Here is a 24484-nt window from a genome sequence, read left to right as displayed (position 1 = left end):
CTTTCCTTCGATTTCTTGCCTTCGTTTTGATATGGACAAGAGCTGAAAAACCACTTTCGCAGAAGTACGTTTTGGCAAATGAAAATAATATTCGAAAAGCTAGTTCAAATAGTTCTGGGTATGCTTTACGCACAGCACACCAGAACTGAGAGAGTGGCATTTTATAAAAAACGTCACATGCGGAAGAATTATTTTCAAGTTCATAAAATTGGTCTTGTAATTCATCTGGAATATCAGCAACATCCAAAGCAGTAGAAAACGGATTTTGTACAAACGCGGCATCTCTTTCTTTGAGCTCAGAGAAATATCGTTCTACTTGAACAAACGATGATAAATTGGCCTACAACCGAGCTATCCGTTCTCTTTCGTAACAGTGTAACCAATCAGTCACTTGCTACGACATGTATGCTAAAGTGATTGCTGCAAAGATTTATCATTTATCTGGAAATTTTTGCAATTTCGAAAATTTTTTATAAATATCTTTGCGACCCCCTTGAAATGACCTTCGCAACCCCCTTGGGGGTCGCGACCCCCAGGTTGAGAAACGCTGTCCTAGTTGCTAGGGGGCTTCGACTCCCAGACCCCCCAATTTCTCAGAAATTCAATTTGAGTTACAGTTTATCTAAAAAAGTGGTTTGGTGCCGATAATTTAACTTTTGTGGTTACGTGGGAAATAACTTATTTACCGAACCGCTAAACATATTCAACTTGTCAAACTGAACCATTGTTAACATTAGTTGAGTAACCCGGCTCTATTATGTTAGCACTGAAAGCGAAAACAATTACGTCTTCAAATCGTTTTCTGAACTAAGAAATATTGTCTCGTCTACTTTTTTTGACTTTAAATTTTTGGTCACGATAGACCAAGCTTTTCAAACATATTGCTGGAAGATTTGCTTCGTTAGTGTTTGTTTTGTAACAAATTTCTAAATAAAATATAGATGCTAAGGCCTATTTATAAGTAACTTGCAATAAAAAGTTTATTTGTATCATAAATACAGAAAATAGGATATTTATTGCGTTGTTTTTCTTTTTTGATTTAGATCATGATAAAAATACATATCAATTGTCAAACTAACCAAACATATCATGGAATTGTGTCCCATTGAAAAACAGCCTAATTGTTTACAGAAGTTAATATCCAAACCAACATATTTACATACCATTATTGCTTTGCTGTAATGTTAATTACCACTGTGCAATTGCGGCTCAGATTTGTTTGTTTTATAAAAGTGTGGTTTCCAAACCGATCGTACGTAGGCTACATTATCCTCGTAAAACAACCAAATTTTATTGTTTATTTTTTTGTCACTTTCACACACGTACCGTGCGCAACAGCGGACCCAGAGAGGTAACAGTCACGTGCCCCTTAAAACCCCTCCTTCAAAAAATGTAATTTTTCATCGTTTTGCAAAACTTGAGTTACTCGTTTGCTTTGCTCGCTCATTCCTAATGCACTAACCTAAAATAAATGTTTGCATAGCGCACATATGTTTTTAGCAGTAAAGTTAAAAATAGAAAGTTTTTTGTGTGCCCGAAAGAACGGAGAAAAGTACAAATAAATGTTAAAATGCCATTTTTCATTTCATGAACTGCACGAACTGCAACAATGGAAATGCATGGAAAACTGGGTGTAGCCTATTCACAGCGCGGGTAAGTAAAACTTCACTTCCCGGTAAATGGCGTAAAAATTTTGCATCGTAAATATTTTATTGTGTTTTATTCCTTTTCTTAAAGCAATCGTCTATATTTCTTCGTCACTGAAACTTATTTTGTTTTTGTTTAAATAGAGTCTAAGAAACACGTGTTTTTGTTATGATATAGCAAGAAAATTTTGTCGTGAAACAAAAAACTGGTAGTATCAAAAGTCTATATTTCTCCCTAATTTTTTTTCACAAACATAAACACATCAAAGGATCTTTGAGATTAAAAAGTGTTAAACCTATGACCTCAGAGAGCAACAACATCTTCGATGAAAAAAGACTTTTCGGTACAAAAATTTTTACTGTAATTTGTTCAATCATTGAACGTGATTGACTGGTTGGTTGATCAATGTGTCGGGTGTCGAGGCCGAGCTAGCAATTTTCTAATGAGGGTGCCAAGTCAAAGCGTATGGACGTTTTCAACGGAATGACACCGTTTGTTCCGCTAGGATATCTAGTTTTGAACCAATGGAATTTCAAGACCTTTTGCTGTTCATTTTGTCTTAAAAAAAAGATAATATCGTCTTTGCAAGTAGTTCCAGAAGGCCGTTACTTCCAGTTGTCTCTAAAAAAAAAAGAAAAAAGAGACTACAGACTATCTTAGACACTTAAAAGTATGTAGACCTTTTAAGGAAAAATGGCGTCCTTTGACAGTTTTGGCTCACCCTGAGCAGTGAGCATAGACCTGGGGCACCTGAGATAACCGTATGCGTTCGAAAACAATAAAAAAATAAGCTAGGATTTTAGCCATTTTACTAAGCAAATATGCGTGCGAGCAATTGAGAACGAGTTTTTGCGCCATAAACAACTTTGGGTCACAATTGTGCAGTAAAATTAATATTACATAGTAAACATAAAACAGTTTTCAAGTTTATATGGATTTTTAGAATTTACTACATGTAAACAAACGAACTATGCTCTTTTACGTCACAAATTCATAGTATGTTTAGTTTAGTCCGAGCTGGTAATTGATTTAATTTCTTTATTGGTCTTGTAAAGCAATCTGACAACAAACTCTTTGCCATGTAAGTTATATGACCTTGATTAAGCTTGTATAATTATGTACTTATCCATGTTTATAAATTTTCTTTGAAATTTTTCTCACAATACTTCTTCTTAGAAAGAAAAAATACAATTTTTTTTTGATCAGGAGCGTAACCAGCACAAAACTTCGGGACTGGGGGAGTTGCCCCCTTTGCATTCCCCTAACTACGTCCCTGATCGTATTAAAAGAAAAAATTGTGAAGAAGGGGTGTTCTTCCCGGCCATCAGCACAAGGCTGATCACTCGCTAGTACAGCGAGCAGCAGTAACGCTTCGCTAACCATAACGGTGTAGCTTCCACGCTAGCCATAAAGACCTCCAATAAACGATAAGTTTCTGGGCGGCTGGGCGGTCGATTACCCAAGTGGCAAGAATACGGTGTGATACTGATGAGCCCAGCCTCATGGGCGAAACACTTGTCTATCGCTGTCTATTCGATGCTACAATCGGCTGCCCAGAAACTTAAAAGAAAAATTGTTAAAGCCATCAAGCAAAAGATAAACATGGTTTACCACACTCACAAATTTAAGCTGATTTCATCTTCAGCGCTAAAGGAGAGTCGTGAAAACTTAATCAAGAAAATATAGGTTTGCAACGTTGGTCGACTCATGATTTTAGCCATAACCTTACCGGCTCTGTTCTAGCAAAAGATTAATGGAGTAGGGGAACACTTAACCACGTGACCTTGAAATAAAAATGTGCAAGTTTTTGCAACTACACTAAGCAGAAAGAAACTTTTCTGGTTAGCTCCACCCAGACAACTCTTAAACTGAAGTTTTAGGCTTAGCTTTTCTATAATTAACCAATTTTTTTCTATTTTATCACTGCACTGAAGAGATTCCTAACAACGAAACAGTTGGCCCTTTGTCTGCAGTTAATATATACGGCAGTACTTCGGAACAAAGATGACAGTTTGAAAATCACGTCATTTACAAGCCATCCTATTGCTAAAAAGTGCAATGCGTGACTAGCAGGCGCGACCGCAACGATAACATGTAAAGCCTGCCGCCAGTAATGGTGGAGAGTTCCGACAGTTTTGTCTATTACGACTCTTTTCCTATTGATTGGTGATATGCGTTTCCTCATACTTAGAGACGGCTTCATGCACATTGCACAGAGCCTCCATGAGTCTCTGTCTTCAGCAAGGTTTATCTAATGTCGAGTGTCTAATTTGCATTATTTCATTGATTTTTGGAGAGTCTTTAAAGCGCTTGCTTAGGGCACCAATATTGCAGTGGCTTGTGGAAAGCTTTCCAAATAAAGTAATCTTGGGGAGTCTGTGATTGTCCATCCTGGAAACATGGCCAACCCAACGTAGTTGTCTTTGTAAAAGAGATGATTCAATGCTTGAGATAAAGATGCCTGCTGAAGGATTTCAGTGTCTGAAACATGTTTGCTCCAGTGAATGTTCAGAATGAATCTGAGGCAACGCTGGTGAAAACGTCCCAGAACCAAGAGTCGTACATGCTGAAGATTTAGCACCTAGCATTCTGATCCATAAAGTATAGAGGTGTCAAAACGACTACCTCTTATGCCATGATTGTTGTTCTCTTTCGTAAGTCGTGCTTGTCGAAGGCAGAGTTTAATTTGGCCAGTCTGCACTCTATTTCATTGTCGATCTTATGGCATCTGAAGATATGGTTCATCCTACGTATAAAAACTGCTGCACTACATTGAGCTCCGATTAGTCGTCCGCCCGGTAAGCTCAGCGGTTACACGCCCGGCTAAAGATCACGCGGCGCTGGTTCGACTGTCGCGGTGTGCGTTTGAGCAACGCATTTCAGGACTGCTCTCCATTCAGCGTCACCTAGTGGATGGAATAATTCCCCAGAAACAACACTTCAACAATAGAAAAACTTCACTTTGCCAATCTCGGTAACCGGCCTTGTGTCAAGAGCCTCTACAAGTATGCAAAACTACCAGGAATAATCTATCAAGGCTTTGTCAGTCCGATGATAAACATTCAAAACCAACCATCCAACCAGTCGAGAAAGATATGAAAACAGAAGAATAGTTCCTTAGGTGCAGGCGGATGTAACACTTCTGTCTTTTTTAGACTAATCACTAACCCAAACATTTTGGCAGCTTCTGCAAAACAAGAAATTAAGTGTTGCAGTGCTTCCTCTGAGTGGGCAAGCAAAGCAAGGACAAGAAATTATTATTGTTCTCAGATTGATAGCAGAGGTGCAAAGAGTTAGGTTTTTTGAACTTCTGCTCCACTCCTCTGAAGTCGGTGACTCCAAACTCCACTCCATCTTTCTTTTGAGGCTAAACGGAAATTCTTTGACAGTCTCGACCCGCACTTGGTATAGACCTGGAGTTCTTGACATACGCGGTATGCGTTTGAAAACAATAACAAAATAAACAAGCAGAGTTTAGTCATTTTACGACACCCATGTGCGTGCGAGCAATCGAGAACTTAGGCTTTTGCGGCATAAACAACTTTGAGTCACAATTGTGCAGTAAAATTGATATTCCATAAAAACAGTTTTCAACTTTTTATGGGTTTTCAGAATTTACCACATGTAAACAAGCAAACTATGTCCTTGTACGTCACAAATTCATGGTATGTTTAGTTTACGCCGAGCTGGCCACTGATTTGATTCCTTTATTGGTTTTATAAAGCAACCTGACAACAAACGCTTTGCTATGTATATGACCTTGATTAAGCTTGTATAATTATGTAATTATCCATGTTTATAAACTTTGATAGACAAAACAAAGTAACTTTAGCGGGTTTAATGTGTTTTATTTCAAAGAGATAGCCTATAACATAATTAAAAGATCAACTCAAACGTTCCCGACAGGTACGTGTGTCCTTATCAGGAATTAAATCTGCAATATACATAAAATGAAAATTATAAGATGAATTTGACTATACACTATTACTGTAACGACACTCCGCACTGAAAAGCACAAACTGAACAAGGCCCATGACAAACAATTAGAACACACACAAAAGGGACCGGTTGAGAGACGAATTATAACGTTTGATTCTGAATGCTTCCATGATCTTAGTCTGAAATTCAGATCTGCTTATAGAGATGATGCTTAGAGAGATGATTTTAAATTGGTCGATTGAGACATCGTCAGTGCACGTTACACAAGACGTGATGTGCTCTTTAATTGTATTTTTGGTTATCAAGTTTGGGTTTAAGTGCTCCCTAGCCTTTGTCAACAAGTGTTTGGTTGATATACCAATGTTTGTCTGGTTTGTGTCACTCAAACAACTAAACTTATACACAACATTCGAAAAAAGAGCAAAGGAGGTAGGCGACTTCAGTTGAAAATATTGGTGCACATTAAATGTTTTATATACAGGATGAATGTCACACAAACTTTTTTTTATAAGTTTAGCTAGATTTTTTGTAAAACTTGTTGAATCTTTTCTTAAAAGGGATATACTAATAAAATAACTAAAATCTCATGCGTGTCCTTTGGTTTATCAACCATGAAGGTGCTAAGTCTTTATTAAAAAAATGAGATAGAACGTTACAGTTATAGTGCATGGTCAGATTTGTGTATATTGCAGATTTAAGTAATTCCTGATGAGGACACAGCACGTACGAGTCAAAAATGTTTGAGGTGATTTTATATCTTTTTGTTATAAAACATGTTAAACCCGCTAAAGTTACTATGTTTTTTCTGTCTATGATTCAACAAAGCGAACTCTCTACCCAGGCCCGTAGCCAGGAGGGTTCCCGGCAATCTCCCTCTTGAGCCGAAAAGGTCCACATTTTGGAGAAGGTGTAGTGTACATACGATCATAGGATCAGCTGAAACCTTCCAAATAGTTCTGAACCAGAGGTTTCTGGAAGATAAATGGAAGATTGCACAATAGTAAAGTCTTAAACTTTGATCAGTGCTGCGTCATAATGCTTTGTGTTGCGCTAGCGAATGTGACGTAAACTGTTTATCTCGTATTTTCTGCGAGACAGTCCGATTAATCTTACTTCCACTCTACCTTCTAGATAATTCTATTGCTAATGTAATAAATGTGAACGCAGTTCTCGTGATAAAAGATAGTTGAAGTGAGAACAGGCAACGGAATTGTGGACGTGTATTGGTTTACTTTAGAGTGTAGTGTGGGATATACTTTAGTTTATGCTGAATTACAGTGAAATTCGCTGAAGCTTGCATGTATTGCTGTACGTTGATATCGACAAGGAATATCTCGAAGTATATTGTGTTATTGTATCTGTGCGATACAATTCTATACTAAATATAAAAATGTCTGACGTAGCCTACAGTGCAAAATTGGATGGTGCATTTTGTCTTCCATGTGATTTGTTTCTACCACAACAGCGAAGAAAACTTGTCAATACTTTGGTAAACAAGCTTTGTTTTTGTATTGGATTCCTTTACATGTGCAAACATTCTAAATCTTATCCCGACCATAGCATGCGATAAGGAGGAAATTGACATCGAAATGATCTTCCAGCACCTGAGATGAAACAGCAAGAGTTGTTTCGCTGGCAATATTACTGGAGAAAAGAAACCCGCCCTAGTAGCCTACTGGTGCAGAAACATTCAAGTATAGTGCTCAGTATCTAATTATTGACAAATTACTGAGGATATCAGCAGCAACTCCAGTCACTTCATGTGAATGCGAGAGGGCAGCAAGCCTTCTTCGACGGCTTCATACCTTCAACAGGTCTACCATGAAAGAAGAACGCTTGACCTGGCTAACCTTGTCATGCTTCATATTCACCACAACCGAAACATCGACCTGAATGAAGTACATTGTTTTATTATAGCTGCTGCCTGCTGGTGATGTTTTATTAAGTCTTCTTTCGATTGCGTGAAATCTTTGTTGATGACCACATCGGTTCCCAGAGGCGCCGGAACGATTTTTGACTGGGGAGGGAAAGGATTATGAAAAAAATGCACTTTTGTTGCTAAAAGGCCAATTTTTTTTGAAGTTTTAAGATGAGATATAGCGATAATGCTGGGCAGTTCGTTAATCGTTTTCCCCCTATTAACCATATAAATCAAAATGTGAGACAGAGGAAGATAAATGAATGAAATATATTGAAGTAGCTTGCACAAGAAGAAACAAAAGATAAATTTCACGTTCATAGCGTCACAATCTGCTGCAAAGTATAAAATGTGTCTACGGGATAATTTTTATACTGCACAGTGCACATAGACAAATGTCGAACCAATCCGAAGTAGGCTACATTTTACGCGCCTCGGTTGTTCGAATGAACACATTTGCAACAGCTTTTAAGTTAATGGTGTCCATCACCGGTTTGTGAATAGTCTCAAACATTCGGTTGTTTAAACTGTTGTCTATCATTGTGGTACGAAGCCACGTTTTCACTCGTCTCATGGCGCTAAAACTGCGTTCAGCATTGATCGAGACGAGTGTGATTGTTCGATAAATGCACAAACGTTTGTATAGGCTACAGCCGCTACAGTATTTCCGAAAAACAGTCTTTGTTGCTTGTTTAGAACCTCGCATATCGTAGACAATTTTGTTATCTTAGACAATTTAGGCTAAAAGCGAATAGCAGAAATTGTAATATTGCAAAATGTGCAGTAGCTTACATGACCTTAAAAGGGCATCTGTCCCCTCTGCCTGCGCCCCTGTCGGTTTCACTGTAGATGTGCTATTGTTAATGTGAAAATTGTTTGTATTTATTCATTTCGTTTTTGTAATGTTGACAAGTTAAAGTTTGTTTTGTTTGTTTGTCTATAGCCTATATTGTTTACTGCCACTTTTTATGTTTTGATTGCTTGCTTGTGGACACGCCAAGAAGAAAGTGTTTTTCAAAAGGTCCATACTTTTGGATTTGGGAACCCCACTTGAAAATTTCTGGCTACGGGCCTGTTCCACCAAAGCTTTATAAACTTATTTGGAGATTTTTCAACAAAACTTTTGCTCAGCAAGAAAAAACAAAAACAAAATGCTTGAAATACCTACGTCCCAGAGAGCCAAAAATAATCATGGTTTATCACACGTTCCGAAAATTAAACTGATTTCATCTTAAAGCGCTGAACAAGATATCAAAATACTTTAGGTTGCAACGTTTGTCGAATCATGACTTTGATCTTCTTATGGGCTCCGTTATAGCAGAAGATTAATTTTTAGGCACGTTTTGTAAAATGATAGTAAAGTCATGTTATTTTCATTTTGTGTGAAGCTACATGTTCTTGATAGGTTATTGATATCTTTTATTTTCACTTGTGATTTTTCCGTATCAGTTTGTGTCATTTCTCATTTGTGTATCCTACTCTTGATAATGGACCAATCCAACAGATGTTTGCTAGTAAACCACTTCGTTTTCTTAGAATTTCAAACAAAAAAATAATTGAATAAAAAAATAACCGTTAACCTCTCAAGTACATGTAGCTCCACACAGAGTGAAATTTACATGCCTTTTGACTTTTTTATTTCTTTAAAAGTATTATTGACTCAAAAAGAATGTCTAAAAAGACATTACGAAAAGTAACTACGGACAAAGGCCAGTGTTTCGATCTTCCGATCTCTTCAGCGTAGTAAAGGGAAAAATAAGTATTAATAAGAAAAATAAGAAAAAATAAGTGTCCATATTTTGTAAAAAACATAGTATAAAACCAACCAAAATTGCACATGGTTAGATTTTGGCTATTAGTTGCTTTGTATTGAAGGAGGCTGTGTGGGATCGAGAGATGTGGAGAACGATGACACATAGAGTGACCGAGAGTCGTAAACGACTGAACAAATGAAGAAGAAGAACACTGTGCACTTGCCATCCAGAGACGTTTATGCCGCAAAAGGGTTAAATAATTATTCGACTTCCCTAGATTTATAAGATCTGCGGAGAAGTCGTTTTGTTTGAATACCTACAGTCAGTTTTATCAGAACATAATGGGCGCGTGATAGAGGCATGTACGGGGCGTGATAGAGGCATGTATGGGGCGTGATAGAGGCATGTAATGGGCGTGATGACCTTGAAGCTGGGAAGTGATTTGACATGAGTTGGTAGAGATTCGTTGCGTAACATACAAAGTGCATTTTTTTGACTTGACCGTATTCATCAAAATGAAAATAGCTTGCTTTGAAATTAGTTTTATGAATTATTTTTTATTTACGCATCGTGGCGAACTTTATACTTTACACACGCAGTTCGATGAAGTCCTGGAAAACTCCAGAGAGGGTTTGTGCAACGCAAAAGCAAAGTCAATAGTTTGCCATTTCCTTTTGTATGCTTTGCAGTAGATACTGGGGCCCATTGTCATATAGAGTTGTTTACAGTATTTTTTTTATTCCAAGATGATTCGTACGGGTCGGTGAACTTTTAACTTGCCAGGTCTATCAATCTTTTATTCTGTACAAACTCCTATCTTCCTTTCTTACCATCTTCAGCTTCAACATCAACATCTTTCTCCTCACCAAAACTATGTATTTCCATTCTTTCTGTTCTTTCAATCCATCCTTTTTGTGCTATATGACTTCGGTAATACTCAAGCCTAAAAGAGTGGCCAGAGTATTATATTTTCATATTTGTTATTGTTATACAAAATATTTTTCATTAGGTGAAATTTCAGTAGCAATTAGTGTTTTTGATTGAATAACTGCTGTAAGTCTATACAGGAGTTAGTATAGTACCTTCACGAATTCGTGAAGGTGGGAAGTCATCTAACAGACGGCACAATGACATTGACAAGTGTTCCTCTAAAAACAAGACAACGCTATATTTCAGCGTCCTTTTGTATAAAAACCTGACAAATGTTCGTTATTGTTTTGTTGCTACAACTTTAACATAAAAAGTGGCATAACAATCATTTATAGTTAGACAATAGAAAAGTCACCATGACAAGCACAACTGTTTTCCTAACTGATGATAAAAGTCATATTACATGAAAAAAATAAGTTACTCAAAATATGTTTTGCAAAAATAGAAAACGTTTGATTGTTGCGCCAATGCTACAATTTTTTTCGCAGTTACAGTGAAAAAACTAACAAAGCTCTCACGTGGCAGCGACAGCGCCACTCCGTTCCACCCACTGAGTTGCGCGCATTTTCTGCAAATTGTTTGCGTCGCTAGCAATTTGCAGCTTTTGGCATTTTTTTGGTATCTTAAAAATGTGTGTCATGTGCAGTTACGTTGATTGAGTTTCTGTTGAAAACTTAATAACGGAGTCGATAACATGTCGTTGCCCTTTTGGGAGCGATTTATCAGAACCTTTAAAATCTGAAATAGATAAGGGAAAGTGAAATTCACTTATATGACGTTTATTTTTACTACGTTATAAAAACTTTTTATGACATTTTTCACAACCTCACTAAATTGATACTTCATTTGCTTACAAAATCTTGGCAGCAGGCTTTTTACATTTTTAGTCTTTTCATGCTTTTTTCTTTTTAGCTATTTCAAATATGGCGCCATGATATTTGGGCGGTCGCGAATGCAAAGTTGAAACTATGAGTAATAAGGCGATGTGAAAATCAAAAAATTTTAAAAAATCAAAAATCGAATTATCACACAGGGTGACTATTGCTATGTAGAGTATTTCAGTAAAATTTCACGCAAAAATATTCAGTAACCTTAAACATGTAGTCGATTTTGTCTTTGGCATTTGTTGCCAGCACAGAGTTGCCAGGTACAAATTTTTTGAAGAAAAAACTTTGTTTATCTTTTTTAAATTGTAAAAATTTCCAACTTTAACAACCACAACAACAATTACATATGATGCGACTGCTAGTTGCCCTTTTAGGTAAAGGCTGACGGTGTACGGTAAGATGTTAAACAATCACCTGGCAACCCTATTTTTGCTTGGTCAGCAAAAACTGATGATATTAAAGCCTTTTTCACTTCTATGGCAAGAGTAGGAATGCACTGTGCATAAGATGACACTTTGGTTTTGTTGTAATAATATGTATTACATAATCACACAACGCACTGCATTAATATTCGATTGTTTTCGCCGATTTACATTTGTTTTTTGACAGATATAGTAACTGCAACTCTCCAATGGTAGCTTACACATCAACCAACCAACTTTATATGTGCTTGTAAAACGTGCACAAACGAATGAAGAATAAAGACAATGAACAAGAAACAATGGTGAATATCAAAACATTGTACTGCAGCCAATGAAAGAAAGTCAGATTTCGTGTCTGCTTTCGGCAAGACCCTACGCGAAGCAATTCTCGCCCGAATGAAACCATCCCGTCGTTGATGGCCAGCAACACTTCCACAGTCGTTAGTGACTTCCCAAATGATACGCTGCACAGCCTGAGTATGGGCAGGAAAATGAGGGCATTCAAACTTTGTGTTTATCAAACCCTTTAGTTCATCTATGGTCAAGTCAAGTGTGAAGTAAGGATAGACTCAGTAAGCGTGGCATGGTCCCAATCAAAGAAAACAGTGAGTTGGCATCCAAATTTAATTTTGGTTGGGTAAAAGTGCGGACAGAAACATCACAAGAGTTACTGCCTTTGCGAATATTTTCTAATATGTTCACAGAAAAAGATCGCAGAGCAGGATCATCACTGGATACCGGGGCATTGTCACATTCAGATGTACCAGGTGCAGCTGGTTCGAAAGGAGAGTCAATTTCTTCATCAATTGCTGCAGAAAACTGCTGTTTTTATCCAGTTTTCTTCCTCTATCACTTGTGACTTCTTTGCTGCAGCGAAATCATCTCCTCGCTGTTGTTTGAGGCTCTTGAAAAACAACTTTTTGTGTGAATGATAAATGTAAAGAACACAAAATAATCCATGTAAATCAGTTCAGTTTGTTTTTATTTCTGACTATCACAACGAAAAACAATATATGCCAAACATAACAAATAATACTCTTTCGGACAAATGACAGCAAAAATCAGTGATAGTCAAGAAAAATCTTCTCGCCATAGCACGACTAGCTTTAGTGAAAGCACAAGCTGCATGCCTTTACAGACATAGAAATCAGAACATCTGAATCACTTTCCCACGAGGAAATGCTTTAGGAAAGCGAAAAATCCTTAAACCACCTACTATCTAGAGTTGGTTGCACTACATCTGCAATGGTGAAGTGGGGTTGTAGGATTGGCAGTAACCCATTCTCCTTCTCATATGGCTCCATTCAACAAATGTTGTTAGAAGAGCCATGTCAATGACAACAACTGACCAACCCCAGTACACAACATGGGACATGTCTATGCATGACCCAATGACCCTGTTATCAAAGAATATACTTATAAAAGCCTTACATTTCATAGAAAATTACTAGACAAAAAAGTTTGAAAAGATACCGTATGTAAGAACTTACCTTTTGTTAACTGTCTTTTGAAGCGTTTTCGTTGTCCTTTTGTCAAGAGGCCCAATTTGGTATAACGGTGCTTCTACTCCACGATAACGTTGGGAGAGGAGAAACCTCAATTGTTTTAGGAATGCAATCTTCATTTGAAAAGAGAATAGTTAGCTTTTTTTCCAGCTTCCTGAAAAATTAATTCCTTATGAGTGCTCTGTCTCTGCAAACGTGCAATTCATTATTTCAACACATTAAGGTTTTGAAAAGTGTCTGCTAGTTGGTTATTGTAGCCTACGTGTACTGTTCATTCATGCAAGCTATATGTTAGTATTTTTAACAACTACCCTTCATCCATACGAATATATACGAGTTGGTCTATGTTTTATGTCACTACCAAGCTTAATTAAAACCGGTCAGAGAAAAAGTTGCAGTAATAAAGTACTTGAGTATCACCTTTAACAAAGTACAGAATGCAAGAACATATCGTAGTGTTGGTAAATCAGCAGTGGGACGCTCCTTGGAGGGTCCAATGACAGAAGAGCTTTCCATGCTTCTTATTCTCTTTTTAGAACTTTTAGGCATGATTTAACAGTTAACAATGCTACCCACAACAAGGTCAGCTTTATGAACTAAAGATAATATGTGAAGAGATTAATGTATTTTTTGAAAAATAAACATAGCCCACTTACAGTACACAGAACTAAGAATTTAAGTGCTGAAAACTTAGTTGTCTGAGCCTTCCGTAATACTATGAACTTTATTAGTGTCATTCTAAAAGCTACATATAAAAAATGCAGAACCACAAACAGCAACTTCACCTGAATAAGCAGTTCTTATTCCAGAAGACCTGATAATTACAGACACTGCCTCTTAGGCCTACTTTACACAATTTGGAAAACCTAGCCTAAACTAACTTTGAACCGAAGCCTGAATGATTATTTAACAACCAAGCATAAAATCATGGCAAACATTTCGGCTGAACACAACTTCTTATCTGAATTTTGCAGCCTTATCTTCAATAATAATCAGCAATTCAGCATCTCAAGGCTCAAGCTATAAATCTCTCAGCAGCAGACAGCAATCGCTCGCGCGCGCGTGTGTGCGGCACACAACGCGTTTTCCCTAACTAGCCATTCAGAGCGCGCTATCTGGGTCACGTGGATTGATGCGTTGTGATAGCATTTTTTGTGGAATCACCTTGCAAGAATTAGAAAATACTAACCTTAAAACGCTTACATGTTTACGGATACTGGATTCTATTGCATAAAACTTCACAAAAATACTCTACACAACAGTAGTCACCCTGTGTGATAATTCGATTTTGTCCATTCAAATTTCACATCGCCTTAATGAGTAATACAGTAAACTTAAAGGGTGGGGAAACCCAAATTAACTTTGCGAGTTTTTTGTTTCAGCGTGATGTTATTGTGTACATTTGTACAACATGCGTTTTAGCAATAAAAAAATCCAAATTTTGTTGCCCTCGTCTCGCTAAGGCCGCTTTTGTTTGATACCCGTTTGCGAGGTCTCGTTGCGCATCAAGCTGTGATGCTGTTCGCTGTGACGTCACAAGGTACATATAGTTGTGACCAAAAGTTTAAGACCAGACTTGATTTATGACGATTTTTGCATTACTTCAAAATACTGCATCAGATATAAGATGATGCATAAAGATGATGCAACTGAAACAATATATGATGCAGTATTTTGAAGTAATGCAAAAATGGTCATAAATCAAGTCTGGTCTTAAACTTTTGGCCACAACTATATGTACCTTGTGACGTCACAGCGAATAGCATCACAGCTTGATGCGCGCGAGACCTCGCAAACGGGTATCAAACAAAAGCGGCCTTAGCGAGACGAGGGCAACAAAATTTGGATTTTTTTTTTGCTAAAACGCATGTTGTACGCAATGACATCATGCTGAAACAAAAAACTCGCAAAAAGTTAATTTGGGTTTCCCCGCCCTTTAAGTTGCCTTTGAAAATATTTTTTTGCATGCAATAACACACTTGGTTCATTAAAATTGCTTCTTATTGCCGAAAATCCATTGTGAATTTTCATCTGCAGGCCCACTTTTATTTCGACCCATATTGCTCCGAATATCCGAAATCATTGATAAAAGACTTGTTCCAGTAGAATTTTGCATAGCACTGGAAAATCATCCAGAACTACTTATAAAATTTTGCAGTAAACGTATGTTTTCCGGATTTTTTTTTACATATTTCAAAGAGGAATTGTAGGCCTAACCTCAAAGCCACGTGACTACTTTACTGAAAAAAGTAGATTTGGTCTCATACTTGATTCAAGTGTCGGGTATAAGAAGATAAGGTTCTCATTGTACTAAGCCTTCGGTACTAAGAAGAGCAGGGTGGCAAGCTCCTTTCTCTCGGCCTCCTTTCCTGCAGCAATTATGCCCACCAAATTTATTACACCCTAGATAGAGATGAGCGGTGTTTTCAACAACCAGCTAAAGCCGGAGTCGAACCAGGATTGCATAATTGGAAAGAAACGCTAATCCGTTGCGCTATTCGTTAGAAGCAACAGTTAAGTTCTTCATTTTGGTATCTGATGTCTCTCCTTTACTGCATCTTATCTGACTCAACGTTCAGACAAAATTTTTACGTTCCCGGGTTTTTGGAAAGATCATTGGTCCCTAAAGTTATCCCTGGCCTGGGTACAAAAGTACCAACTGGACTTCCTGTTAACGTTACTAGTTCACCTAACACTCCATAAATTGCTACTTCCGTACACAATAAATGTAGGTTTCAATTTTTATGACACCTATTTTTTTTACTAGAAGCAGATTTTTTTTATTAAACAAATTACACTGTCCTGTTTTACATAATAATCTACACTGCTGTTTTTGTGCACTGGTTTCCATTTTTCTGTTGTCCCGTATGGTTTTACGATTAAAAAGAGTGTAAAATTTTAAATAGTTATCGTAAACGTACTATAATATTGATCATTATCTTTGAAAGACGTTAGTGACATTATCTTTGAAAATTCCTTTTGAAAATATTTTGGGCAAAGCCTTTACTTTTGGCATTCCTCTTCTGTTTTACTTTTGGTGTTCATAATTCGGAAATTCGCCACAAAATTTTTCTAATCATAAAGAATTGAATATTTTCAACAAATCAAAGATTTTTAAATGCTTTACAGTGATTGTTTCATAAACATTACTTCAATTTTCATCTTTTAGCCAGCCTGATATCAATGCTTCGTGTCCCGGAATGAGAACCTTCGATATTCCCAGTGTTTTTCTCATGTTTGCACGCCGCAATAAGTTATCTTGTTAACAGGCAGTGGCCTGTTTGCGTTACGCAACATCGTATGAATTTAATGATTAAAGAAAATTTCTTTCTTTATATAACGGAGTTGAACGTCATTTATCTCATATGCAGCCGTGTACGGATCAAAGCAAACTGTTAAAGTTAAATGATTGGGGTAAAACAGCGTAGAGCACAATTTTTCAAAGTTATGTGGTAATTCAGCAAGGGTCAAAGCATTTTGGAAAAATAGAATCATTCAAAAACATACAAAATTTATAAAGTAAACTCGTGATTCAGCAAACGTTTTAATAAATGGAACTGTTTTCGTTTTCAGTGCCGAAACTGAATGATAGAAACCCCTAATACAAACCAACGTAAATAAAAATACCTAAGGAAACGTTTTGAAAATCCAAATCAAATAAAACATTCGATAGTAATATAAATTTTTATCTTTCAACTGTAGTTGAAAGTTCACATTTCAAAATGTTTCCCTATAATTTGAGTTTTGTAGTTTGAGCTCAACTATTTTAATCTGATTGACTAAATGTTCCGAGTATACTTTATTGTTGCATAGAATTCTTTTTTTTTCCAGGATATTCTAAAAGACACTCATAGGTCAATAAAAATGGAAAAGTTTGAAAACCAAATCAGTCAAGAAAACAAGTCAAAAGATGGTAAGATATTTAAAAACTAATATTAAAATATTTAAAAAACTGCAAAACATTTACGGTACCGGTAGTTAAAGCAAAGTAACTATTTTGTGGCGTTTGCAGTCGGCCGCACAACACTCATGCGCTACAACAACAAAAAAGAAAAGAAAAAACAGTATAATTGTGGTAGGCCTACAAACATATCGACTAAAAGTTATATTTTATAGAATTAACTATTTGTCGAAATTCTGAAAATGAAAACTTTTTTCTAGAAAATTCCATGGATGATGTAAAGAACGTTTCAAATGAAGAGAAAAATGAGGACATATGGGCTGTGAAATATAACAAGGATGAAGGTAAACAAGTTTCTGACCTACAGAATGTGTAGCCTACTAAACCAGTGAAAGAAAATCATGTTATGACATAACTTGCGCTGATAATGATAATAATATTTTGTAAACTGTTGTATAGCCTACTGTGCGTAGGGAATTTTCAACAACCGATAATGTATATTCTGATGCAGCCATAAGCCTAAATTAGGTTTACGTATCACAACAAATATTCTCGTAGAAAACAGGCTGTTGCACTGAAAGAATTCAAGCAAGCGTTTCTACAATACTTTCAGATCACACAACAAAATGGAGAGACTTGTCAACGAAGGAGAAAATCAAAACTGTCGTGATCAATTTAACAAAAATTTGTTTGGCCTTGGGGTGTCTTTACATTTTCATCTGCTCCATTAGTATGTTAGGAGATGCTTTTCAAATTTTGGGTAAGTTATGGTATCTGACTTGAACGCAGTTTATTTTTGATTTTAGAGCATCACAATGAAGCCAAAACATGCCAAACATAACAGAGCAGAACTTAGTAAATTGCAAGACTAGCCTAAATTAGAAGTACGTACAAAGGTATGCGTCGATTGCGGAGTGGCGCCCCTTCGACTATAGCCTTTGATTTTTCTCATGATTATGAACAGTATACTGCTCTAGAGAGAAATGCCTACGTTCCTCCTGAGGGAAATGGCGTACTGAACTGAACAATATGCTCAATTCAATTATAGGCTATAATGACCAATGTCCGAATTTTTTTTTATTTCAGCTGGGAAAGGAGCAGGTGCAATATTTGCCAACGATTCCTTCCTTTCTAATCCGATCACTGGGTTGATCATTGGCATACTTGTGACCGTTTTGGTGCAAAGTTCGTCCACGTCAACATCCATTGTTATCACGATGGTTGCAGCTGGAAGTGAGTTTTTATTCGATCATTATATAGTTAATTAGAAAAACAGTCTAGACGAGACAAAAATTAATTGTAGCATACCAAACTATCTATTTTTTCACCAATAAAAACTGCTTTCCGTTTGGGGTGTTAGACAACAAATAATTTTTTTTAGCAGATTACCGCCAAAAATTTACTCAACTGTGACTCCCTAAAGATCCGGTTCGAACAAGGTAGAAGATTATTTTAGTTTCCGAATGACATTAGAAACAACGCCAATGCAATTTAACATATAAAATTAAGTTGAAATCGTAAGTATTGTTGAGTTGAAATCGAATCAATCCGATTTATAAGTTGAAATTGAGCTAAAATGAAGTGTTTGTTTACTCAAACCATATAAAATCATTACAAGTAAGCTAAGCCTATAACAAACGTCACATTTCGTATTAAATCTAGTTTTCTGCAGTAAGCCTAATTTATAGCAAATATTTCGTCCAGTCGATGAAGAGTAAAAATTGCAAAGATCTGATTGCACGCAAAGGTTGGCACATTTAGTTCGAGACCGCCTCAAATATAAAAAAGTTTATTTTCACTAATAGTAAATTGTAATTGGGTGATTAAAAAGTTAATGTGTCCAAAAATAGACGTGAATAAAAATTGAAGTTCATGAGATGTTCACAATTTGAACCAATAGAGAGCAAACTTTGTGTTACAATTTTTCAAATCTATAGCTAAACTTATATATACCTAGTTGCTCAAATTTGTTTTGTAAGAGTCGGAAATGGAAAAAGAAATTTGACTAATAGTGGACCCGGCTTTTTTGTTTACTGTTCGCTGGTATAAAATTGACCGACTTTGATGTTTTCATGAAAAATATTTGCCAACCCTGAGCAAACTTGAAAAACAAAAGTAAAATCGGAATGCAAAATCGCTTTATTTGTCATTGATTGTTTTTTGATATTTGCCAGATAAAAGTTGTATTTAATCGAAAAACAAAGAGCCCATAAAGTAGATACTAAACTCATGTTTAGCAAACGTTTCGAAAACTAAACTGTCTTCAGTGCTATTGATAGATTGAGTGCTATTCATGAGTGATGGATTGAGTGCTTAAGATGAAAAGAGCTTAGATTTTTTTTCGAAACGTTTGCCGAGCATGAGTTTAGTATCTACTGTATATTTTGTGCATTGACCAGAAGTTCCAACCATTTTGTTCGACCGTAATAATGTTTTACGGTTATGTTCATAACAATGTTTATATTTCAGTTTTGGATGTGCAACTTGCGATCCCGATCATCATGGGCACCAACATCGGTACATCAGTGACCAACACAATTGTGTCTATGTCGCAGTCATTGGACAGAGAACAGTTTAGAAGGTAAGACTAAGACAACCTACACTTGTTTGGCAGTCAGTTCTTTTTCTTTTCAGACAGTTTGGCAAACCCGGTGGCACAAAGTGACTGTTAAAAAAGGTACTTTGCTTTCATTAAATGGTATAGCCTACACATACCCACGTCTAATTATGTGATGTCTTTAAGAGCTTACTTAAATTGCTCAGTTGCTATCATCATTTGTTTTAGAGCATTTGCTGGAGCAACTGTACACGACATATTCAACCTTCTTTCAGTATTAATATTGTTGCCGCTGGAAGTTGTATCGGGCTACCTCTACGCGCTCACCTTGGCCATTATTGAATCTTTCCATATCCAAGGAGGATCAGATGCTCCTGATTTTTTAAAAGTAAATATTTTATTACAACAACGTTACGTTTGACACGTATTCAAACTTGAAATGTCTTCAAACTGACGAAATCATCCTCTTCTTTTGCTAGGTTATCACAGACCCTTTGGTAAAAGGAATCGTGGTGGTAAACAAGACTGTCATAACCTTGGTCGCACAGCAGATTCCTCTCGAAAAAGAAAGCAGCATGATCAAGGTATCGAGAAGGTTTTTTGTCATAGGAACGTAATTACTTAAAATATTTCCCCTTAGAGCAGAGTATTTGCTTTGGTTCCGTTTTGAGAAAAATACAATTTTTGTTTCGTTGTAAACTCGAAACGACAGACGCAATGAACGCCCATATGCACTCACAAAATCTGCCCAACACATTTTTTAAATTTTCGAGTTTAGCACAAAAGTATTTCTAACTTTCAATATGTTTTCGACGCTATACCTTCGTCTTCTTTTTGCTTCTTTTAAAATTAAATCTCTTTATAAAAAGCTTTGTTTCGATAAAAATGTTACTTCAAACAATCCTATAAAAATGTTATGCAATCAGTGGCGTAGCCAAGGGGGGGGGGGTTTTGGGGGTTACAACCCCCCCCTTTGGCACGCGTGTGACGTCACGATATTGAGAATGATGCTTTCAGTCTAAAAAAAATTGCTTAATTTTAAACAAAATTGCATTAAAAGAGCAAGTTTTGCCAATACCAAACATCTTAGCCAGGAATTAGCAACAAGAAAACATAGAGACTTAGCTTTATTTCCGAAAAAATGCCGAAGAAAACATGATCTTATCCTTTTGCTATGCCACCAGACACCACCATTTTACAGGAATATTCGTAACTACATTTTTGCTGAAAATGCTCTCAGAATGCACCAAATTCAAAGTAATTTTTCAAAATGTTCTTGGGGAGGTCCCCCAGACCCCCCGCCGTTGGGTCGTCAAAACCCCCCCTTTCAAAATTCCTGGCTACGCTACTGTATGCAATGATTATAACCTTGCGATTGGAGCAAGTTGTACAGACAATCAAAGTTTCCCACTTGTGAATGGATGGCATTCCCTGCTTCAGGAAACTTGGTGTATAAAGTTTCTATCCATATACAATATACATGCATGGCTTTTCGAAACCTCTTTTACAATTGTTACAAAGGTGTAGTTATCTTTGACATAAACACCTTGATGTCATTTTAAACTTGGACATATGGCTGTTATAGAAAGTAACTTATGTGTAAACTTGACAGATATGGTGCAATCAGACAAATGGTTATATCAATGACACAGCTCTGGTGAACGAAACGGTTACAGTCCTACCGACTGACATGTCTTTCCCTGTCACGAGCGTGGTTTTGGTCAATGAATCTGTTACTCAGATGGTCACTGTTGGTGTTGAAAAATGTGAGTTTTTATGGTGCATTGTTATGCAGTTGCACTATGCTTAAATGTTGGGAAGTGACCTGGACAAACACATGATATTAACCTAACTTTGCGTATTAAAGGGCGGGGAAACCCAAATTCACTTTTTGCGAGTTTTTTGTTTCAGCGTGATGTCATTGTGTACAACATGCGTTTTAGCAAAAAAAAAATCCAAATTTTGTTTCCCTCGTCTCGCTAAGGCCGCTTTTGTTTGATACCCGTTTGCGAGGTCTCGCGCGCATCAAGCTGTGATTCTGTTCGCTGTGACGTCACAAGGTACATATAGTTGTGGCCAAAACTTTAAGACCAGACTTGATTGATGACGATTTTTGCATTACTTCAAAATACTGCATCATATATTGTTTCAGTTGCATCATCTTTATGCATCATCCCATATCTGATGCAGTATTTTGAAGTAATGCAAAAATCGATGACTGATGATGTTGACTGACTTGTTACGATGACTGAGTTACGATGACTGAACGAGTTGTAATATTATTTATATGCACCAAACATTTGTATTTCATTGAAGGTTGGTCAGCAAATAATGCCTGCCTTAAACCGGTCCGTATAGTGCAAAAAAGGTTGCCGACTCCTGGAGTATAGCATTAGAACACCGTATGAATTGTTTTTAGGTAAATCACCCGAAGATTTTCTTTTCGCCAATACTGGACTTTCTGATGTTGAGGCCGGAGTGATTCTTCTTTTTGTGTCTCTGTTAATCCTTTGCACCTGCCTTATTCTCATGGTAAAAATCTTAAACTCAATGCTTCAAGGAAGTGTGGCCATGATCATTAAAAAAGTGATCAACACGAACTTCAAATACCCATTCCGGTGGTTAACAGGTAAGAAAAATCTAATCTATTTTTGTTCGCAGTTGGTCGACTTTCTGCATTTTTTAAACTCGATAGATAGGGCCGTGTGAGCATCATCTTGCCTCCCCTCTGAAATCCACTAGCGGGCCTTTATGATTAGCGATGACACTTAAAAAATTATACAAGAAAGCATTAGTTTATAGCCGTAAACTCTTTCAATTTAAGGAGAAAAATCACATTCGTCATTTCAGCAAGAAAAAACAACTATAAGATTTTTTAGAACAAAATAGTAAATATGCCGACAATACAATAGCGGATCTGAAAAAAAGTTGGGGAAGAATCAGAGTTTAAACAAAGCAAAATTTGTAAGATAAATAGACAATGCATAACTTAATGTCCGAAAAAGTAAAGTATGAAAGGCGGTGTGGGGAGCTTGCCTTTCCCACAGAAATTTCAATGATACATTTCTTGCATATTTTATAATCTGTTATGGCTTCAGCTTGACAGAACTTCGAAAATCTATCTGAGGTGTTACTACTTTCACCTATAATATTTCACATCCCACTTCATAGTCTATTTCCATTAACATTGAAATTTATGAATTTAATTGTTAATTAATAACAATGCTTGAGTGAACAGTGTTTACTTCGGAATATTAGGCTACATTATGATGTTAGTTTTTTGTGAAACACAATAGCATTTTACTCCCTTAATCTACTTCTAAAACTATGCATGCTTAACATCGCTGGTTAGATGAATAAAGTGTGGTTGAGCGACCAAAGCGAGTAAGAAAAAATTGGAAAAATGTAAAAAATTACATATTAAATGTTGCATGTAAAAGTACAAGTCAAAAATAGCTGCACGAACTAAATATGCGTGGGCCCCTAGATGAAAGTGAGCCCCCAGAAGAGGTTTGGGAAGCAGTAACTCTTTGCATATTTTAAACTATGGATTTATCGAGCTTCTGTAGCAGATTTTTTCTTTTTTAAACAATCAAAAAACTGTAAACAGATCAAAATGATTGGACTCATAAACAGCCGTGGGCCCGTCCAACCGGGAGGCACGGGGGAGGAGTAACACGGCCCTGTCAATAAATCTACGCAGTTTTTAATAATAAAACGTTTAGCTGATATTCTTGTTTGAAAAGTGAGAAGGGTTTTGTAAGTGAAGTTAAAATTGTAAAAATGAACGACTTATCAAGACTTGCAACTTTTCGTGTAATGAAATATATCGGTGCTTTTACATCAGTTGTGGCAGAAAAAAGAAACTTTGCAAGTGCGGCTAAACTTATGGCTTAATAGTTGATACAACTTTGATTTTTTAGGTTACCTTGCAATGATGGTTGGAGCTGGCCTGACGTTCGTAGTGCAGAGTAGTTCTGTTTTCACATCCACAATGACCCCGTTGGTAGGACTCGGAGTGATCAGCTTGAAGCGTATGTATCCCCTTACGCTTGGAGCAAACATAGGCACAACCACAACTAGCATACTAGCTGCCCTTGCTAGTGATCCAGAGAGGATAAATTTGTCATTGCAAATTGCCCTTGTGCATCTCTTCTTCAACATATCTGGCATTCTTCTTTGGTATCCAATTCCTTTTATGCGTAAAATTCCCATAAAAGGAGCCAAAGCTTTAGGGAATACCACTGCAAAATATCGGTGGTTTGCTGTCCTATATCTCGCTTGTGTGTTCTTTCTCATACCAGCATTCTTGTTGGCGCTTTCTGTAGCTGACTTTTGGGCACTGATGTCTGTCATCATAATTGTTCTAGTCATTGCCGCTTTTGTTGCTATTACCAACGTTCTTCAAAAACGAAAACCCCAGTGGCTGCCTACTGTATTAAGAAATTGGAAATTTCTTCCCGTATGGATGAGGTCATTACAGCCTTACGACAAATTCATGTCCACATACCTATTGTGCAAATGCTGTTGCAAAACAGCACCTCAGGAAGATGAGGACGAACTAAAAAGTGTCATCTCATCATCATCATCGTACTCTGTCGAAGAAAATGGGAAATACAATGAAGCATTTGAGAGAGACTGCACTTGTACCCCTACGACTAGCACGAAATTGTAATTGGAAATTTGAGCACTTTTTACTGTATTCAAGTCATGTTGATAGAAAAAAACACTTGTTTTTAATTTCAACAGTTGCTGAAGTTGTATGCAAAGCAATGAGCTTTCAAATCAACCAACTCACTTTTCAAAATTCATTGTTATTCCCGCCACTGCACAGTCTTTACAATGTACAACATTTTTTCAAATAAACATTCTTTTTGCTTTATCTGTCTTTTGTTAAACAATCGGCTATTTAATTTTTTATAGGATATTAGTTAAGCTGCGCAATTAGAAATAAGTAGAGACAGAAAAATAGGATTAGAAACAAACTCAAAATAAAATGATTAAGATTCAGAAATGTGTTTTCA

At 36.7% G+C, this 24484-nt stretch overlaps 1 protein-coding gene across 1 annotated transcript; it reads left to right on the top strand.

Moving 5' to 3' along the window:
* Positions 1 to 1598: 1598 nt before the first annotated feature.
* Positions 1599 to 24342, top strand: LOC145783029 (sodium-dependent phosphate transport protein 2B-like). The gene is made up of 11 exons (XM_082594794.1): positions 1599 to 1653; positions 16834 to 16915; positions 17164 to 17247; positions 17517 to 17663; positions 17990 to 18136; positions 19373 to 19484; positions 19689 to 19848; positions 19940 to 20044; positions 21073 to 21226; positions 21880 to 22089; positions 23384 to 24342. The coding sequence occupies exons 2-11, from the start codon at positions 16867 to 16869 to the stop codon at positions 24133 to 24135; spliced, it is 1920 nt and encodes a 639-aa protein (XP_082450920.1). The 5' UTR covers positions 1599 to 1653; positions 16834 to 16866; the 3' UTR covers positions 24136 to 24342.
* Positions 24343 to 24484: the final 142 nt, after the last annotated feature.

This window comes from Aplidium turbinatum, chromosome 14 (genome assembly GCF_918807975.1).
Source record: "Aplidium turbinatum chromosome 14, kaAplTurb1.1, whole genome shotgun sequence".
Taxonomy (NCBI): Eukaryota; Metazoa; Chordata; class Ascidiacea; order Aplousobranchia; family Polyclinidae; genus Aplidium; species Aplidium turbinatum.
This window is presented reverse-complemented; position numbering and strand designations above follow the sequence as displayed.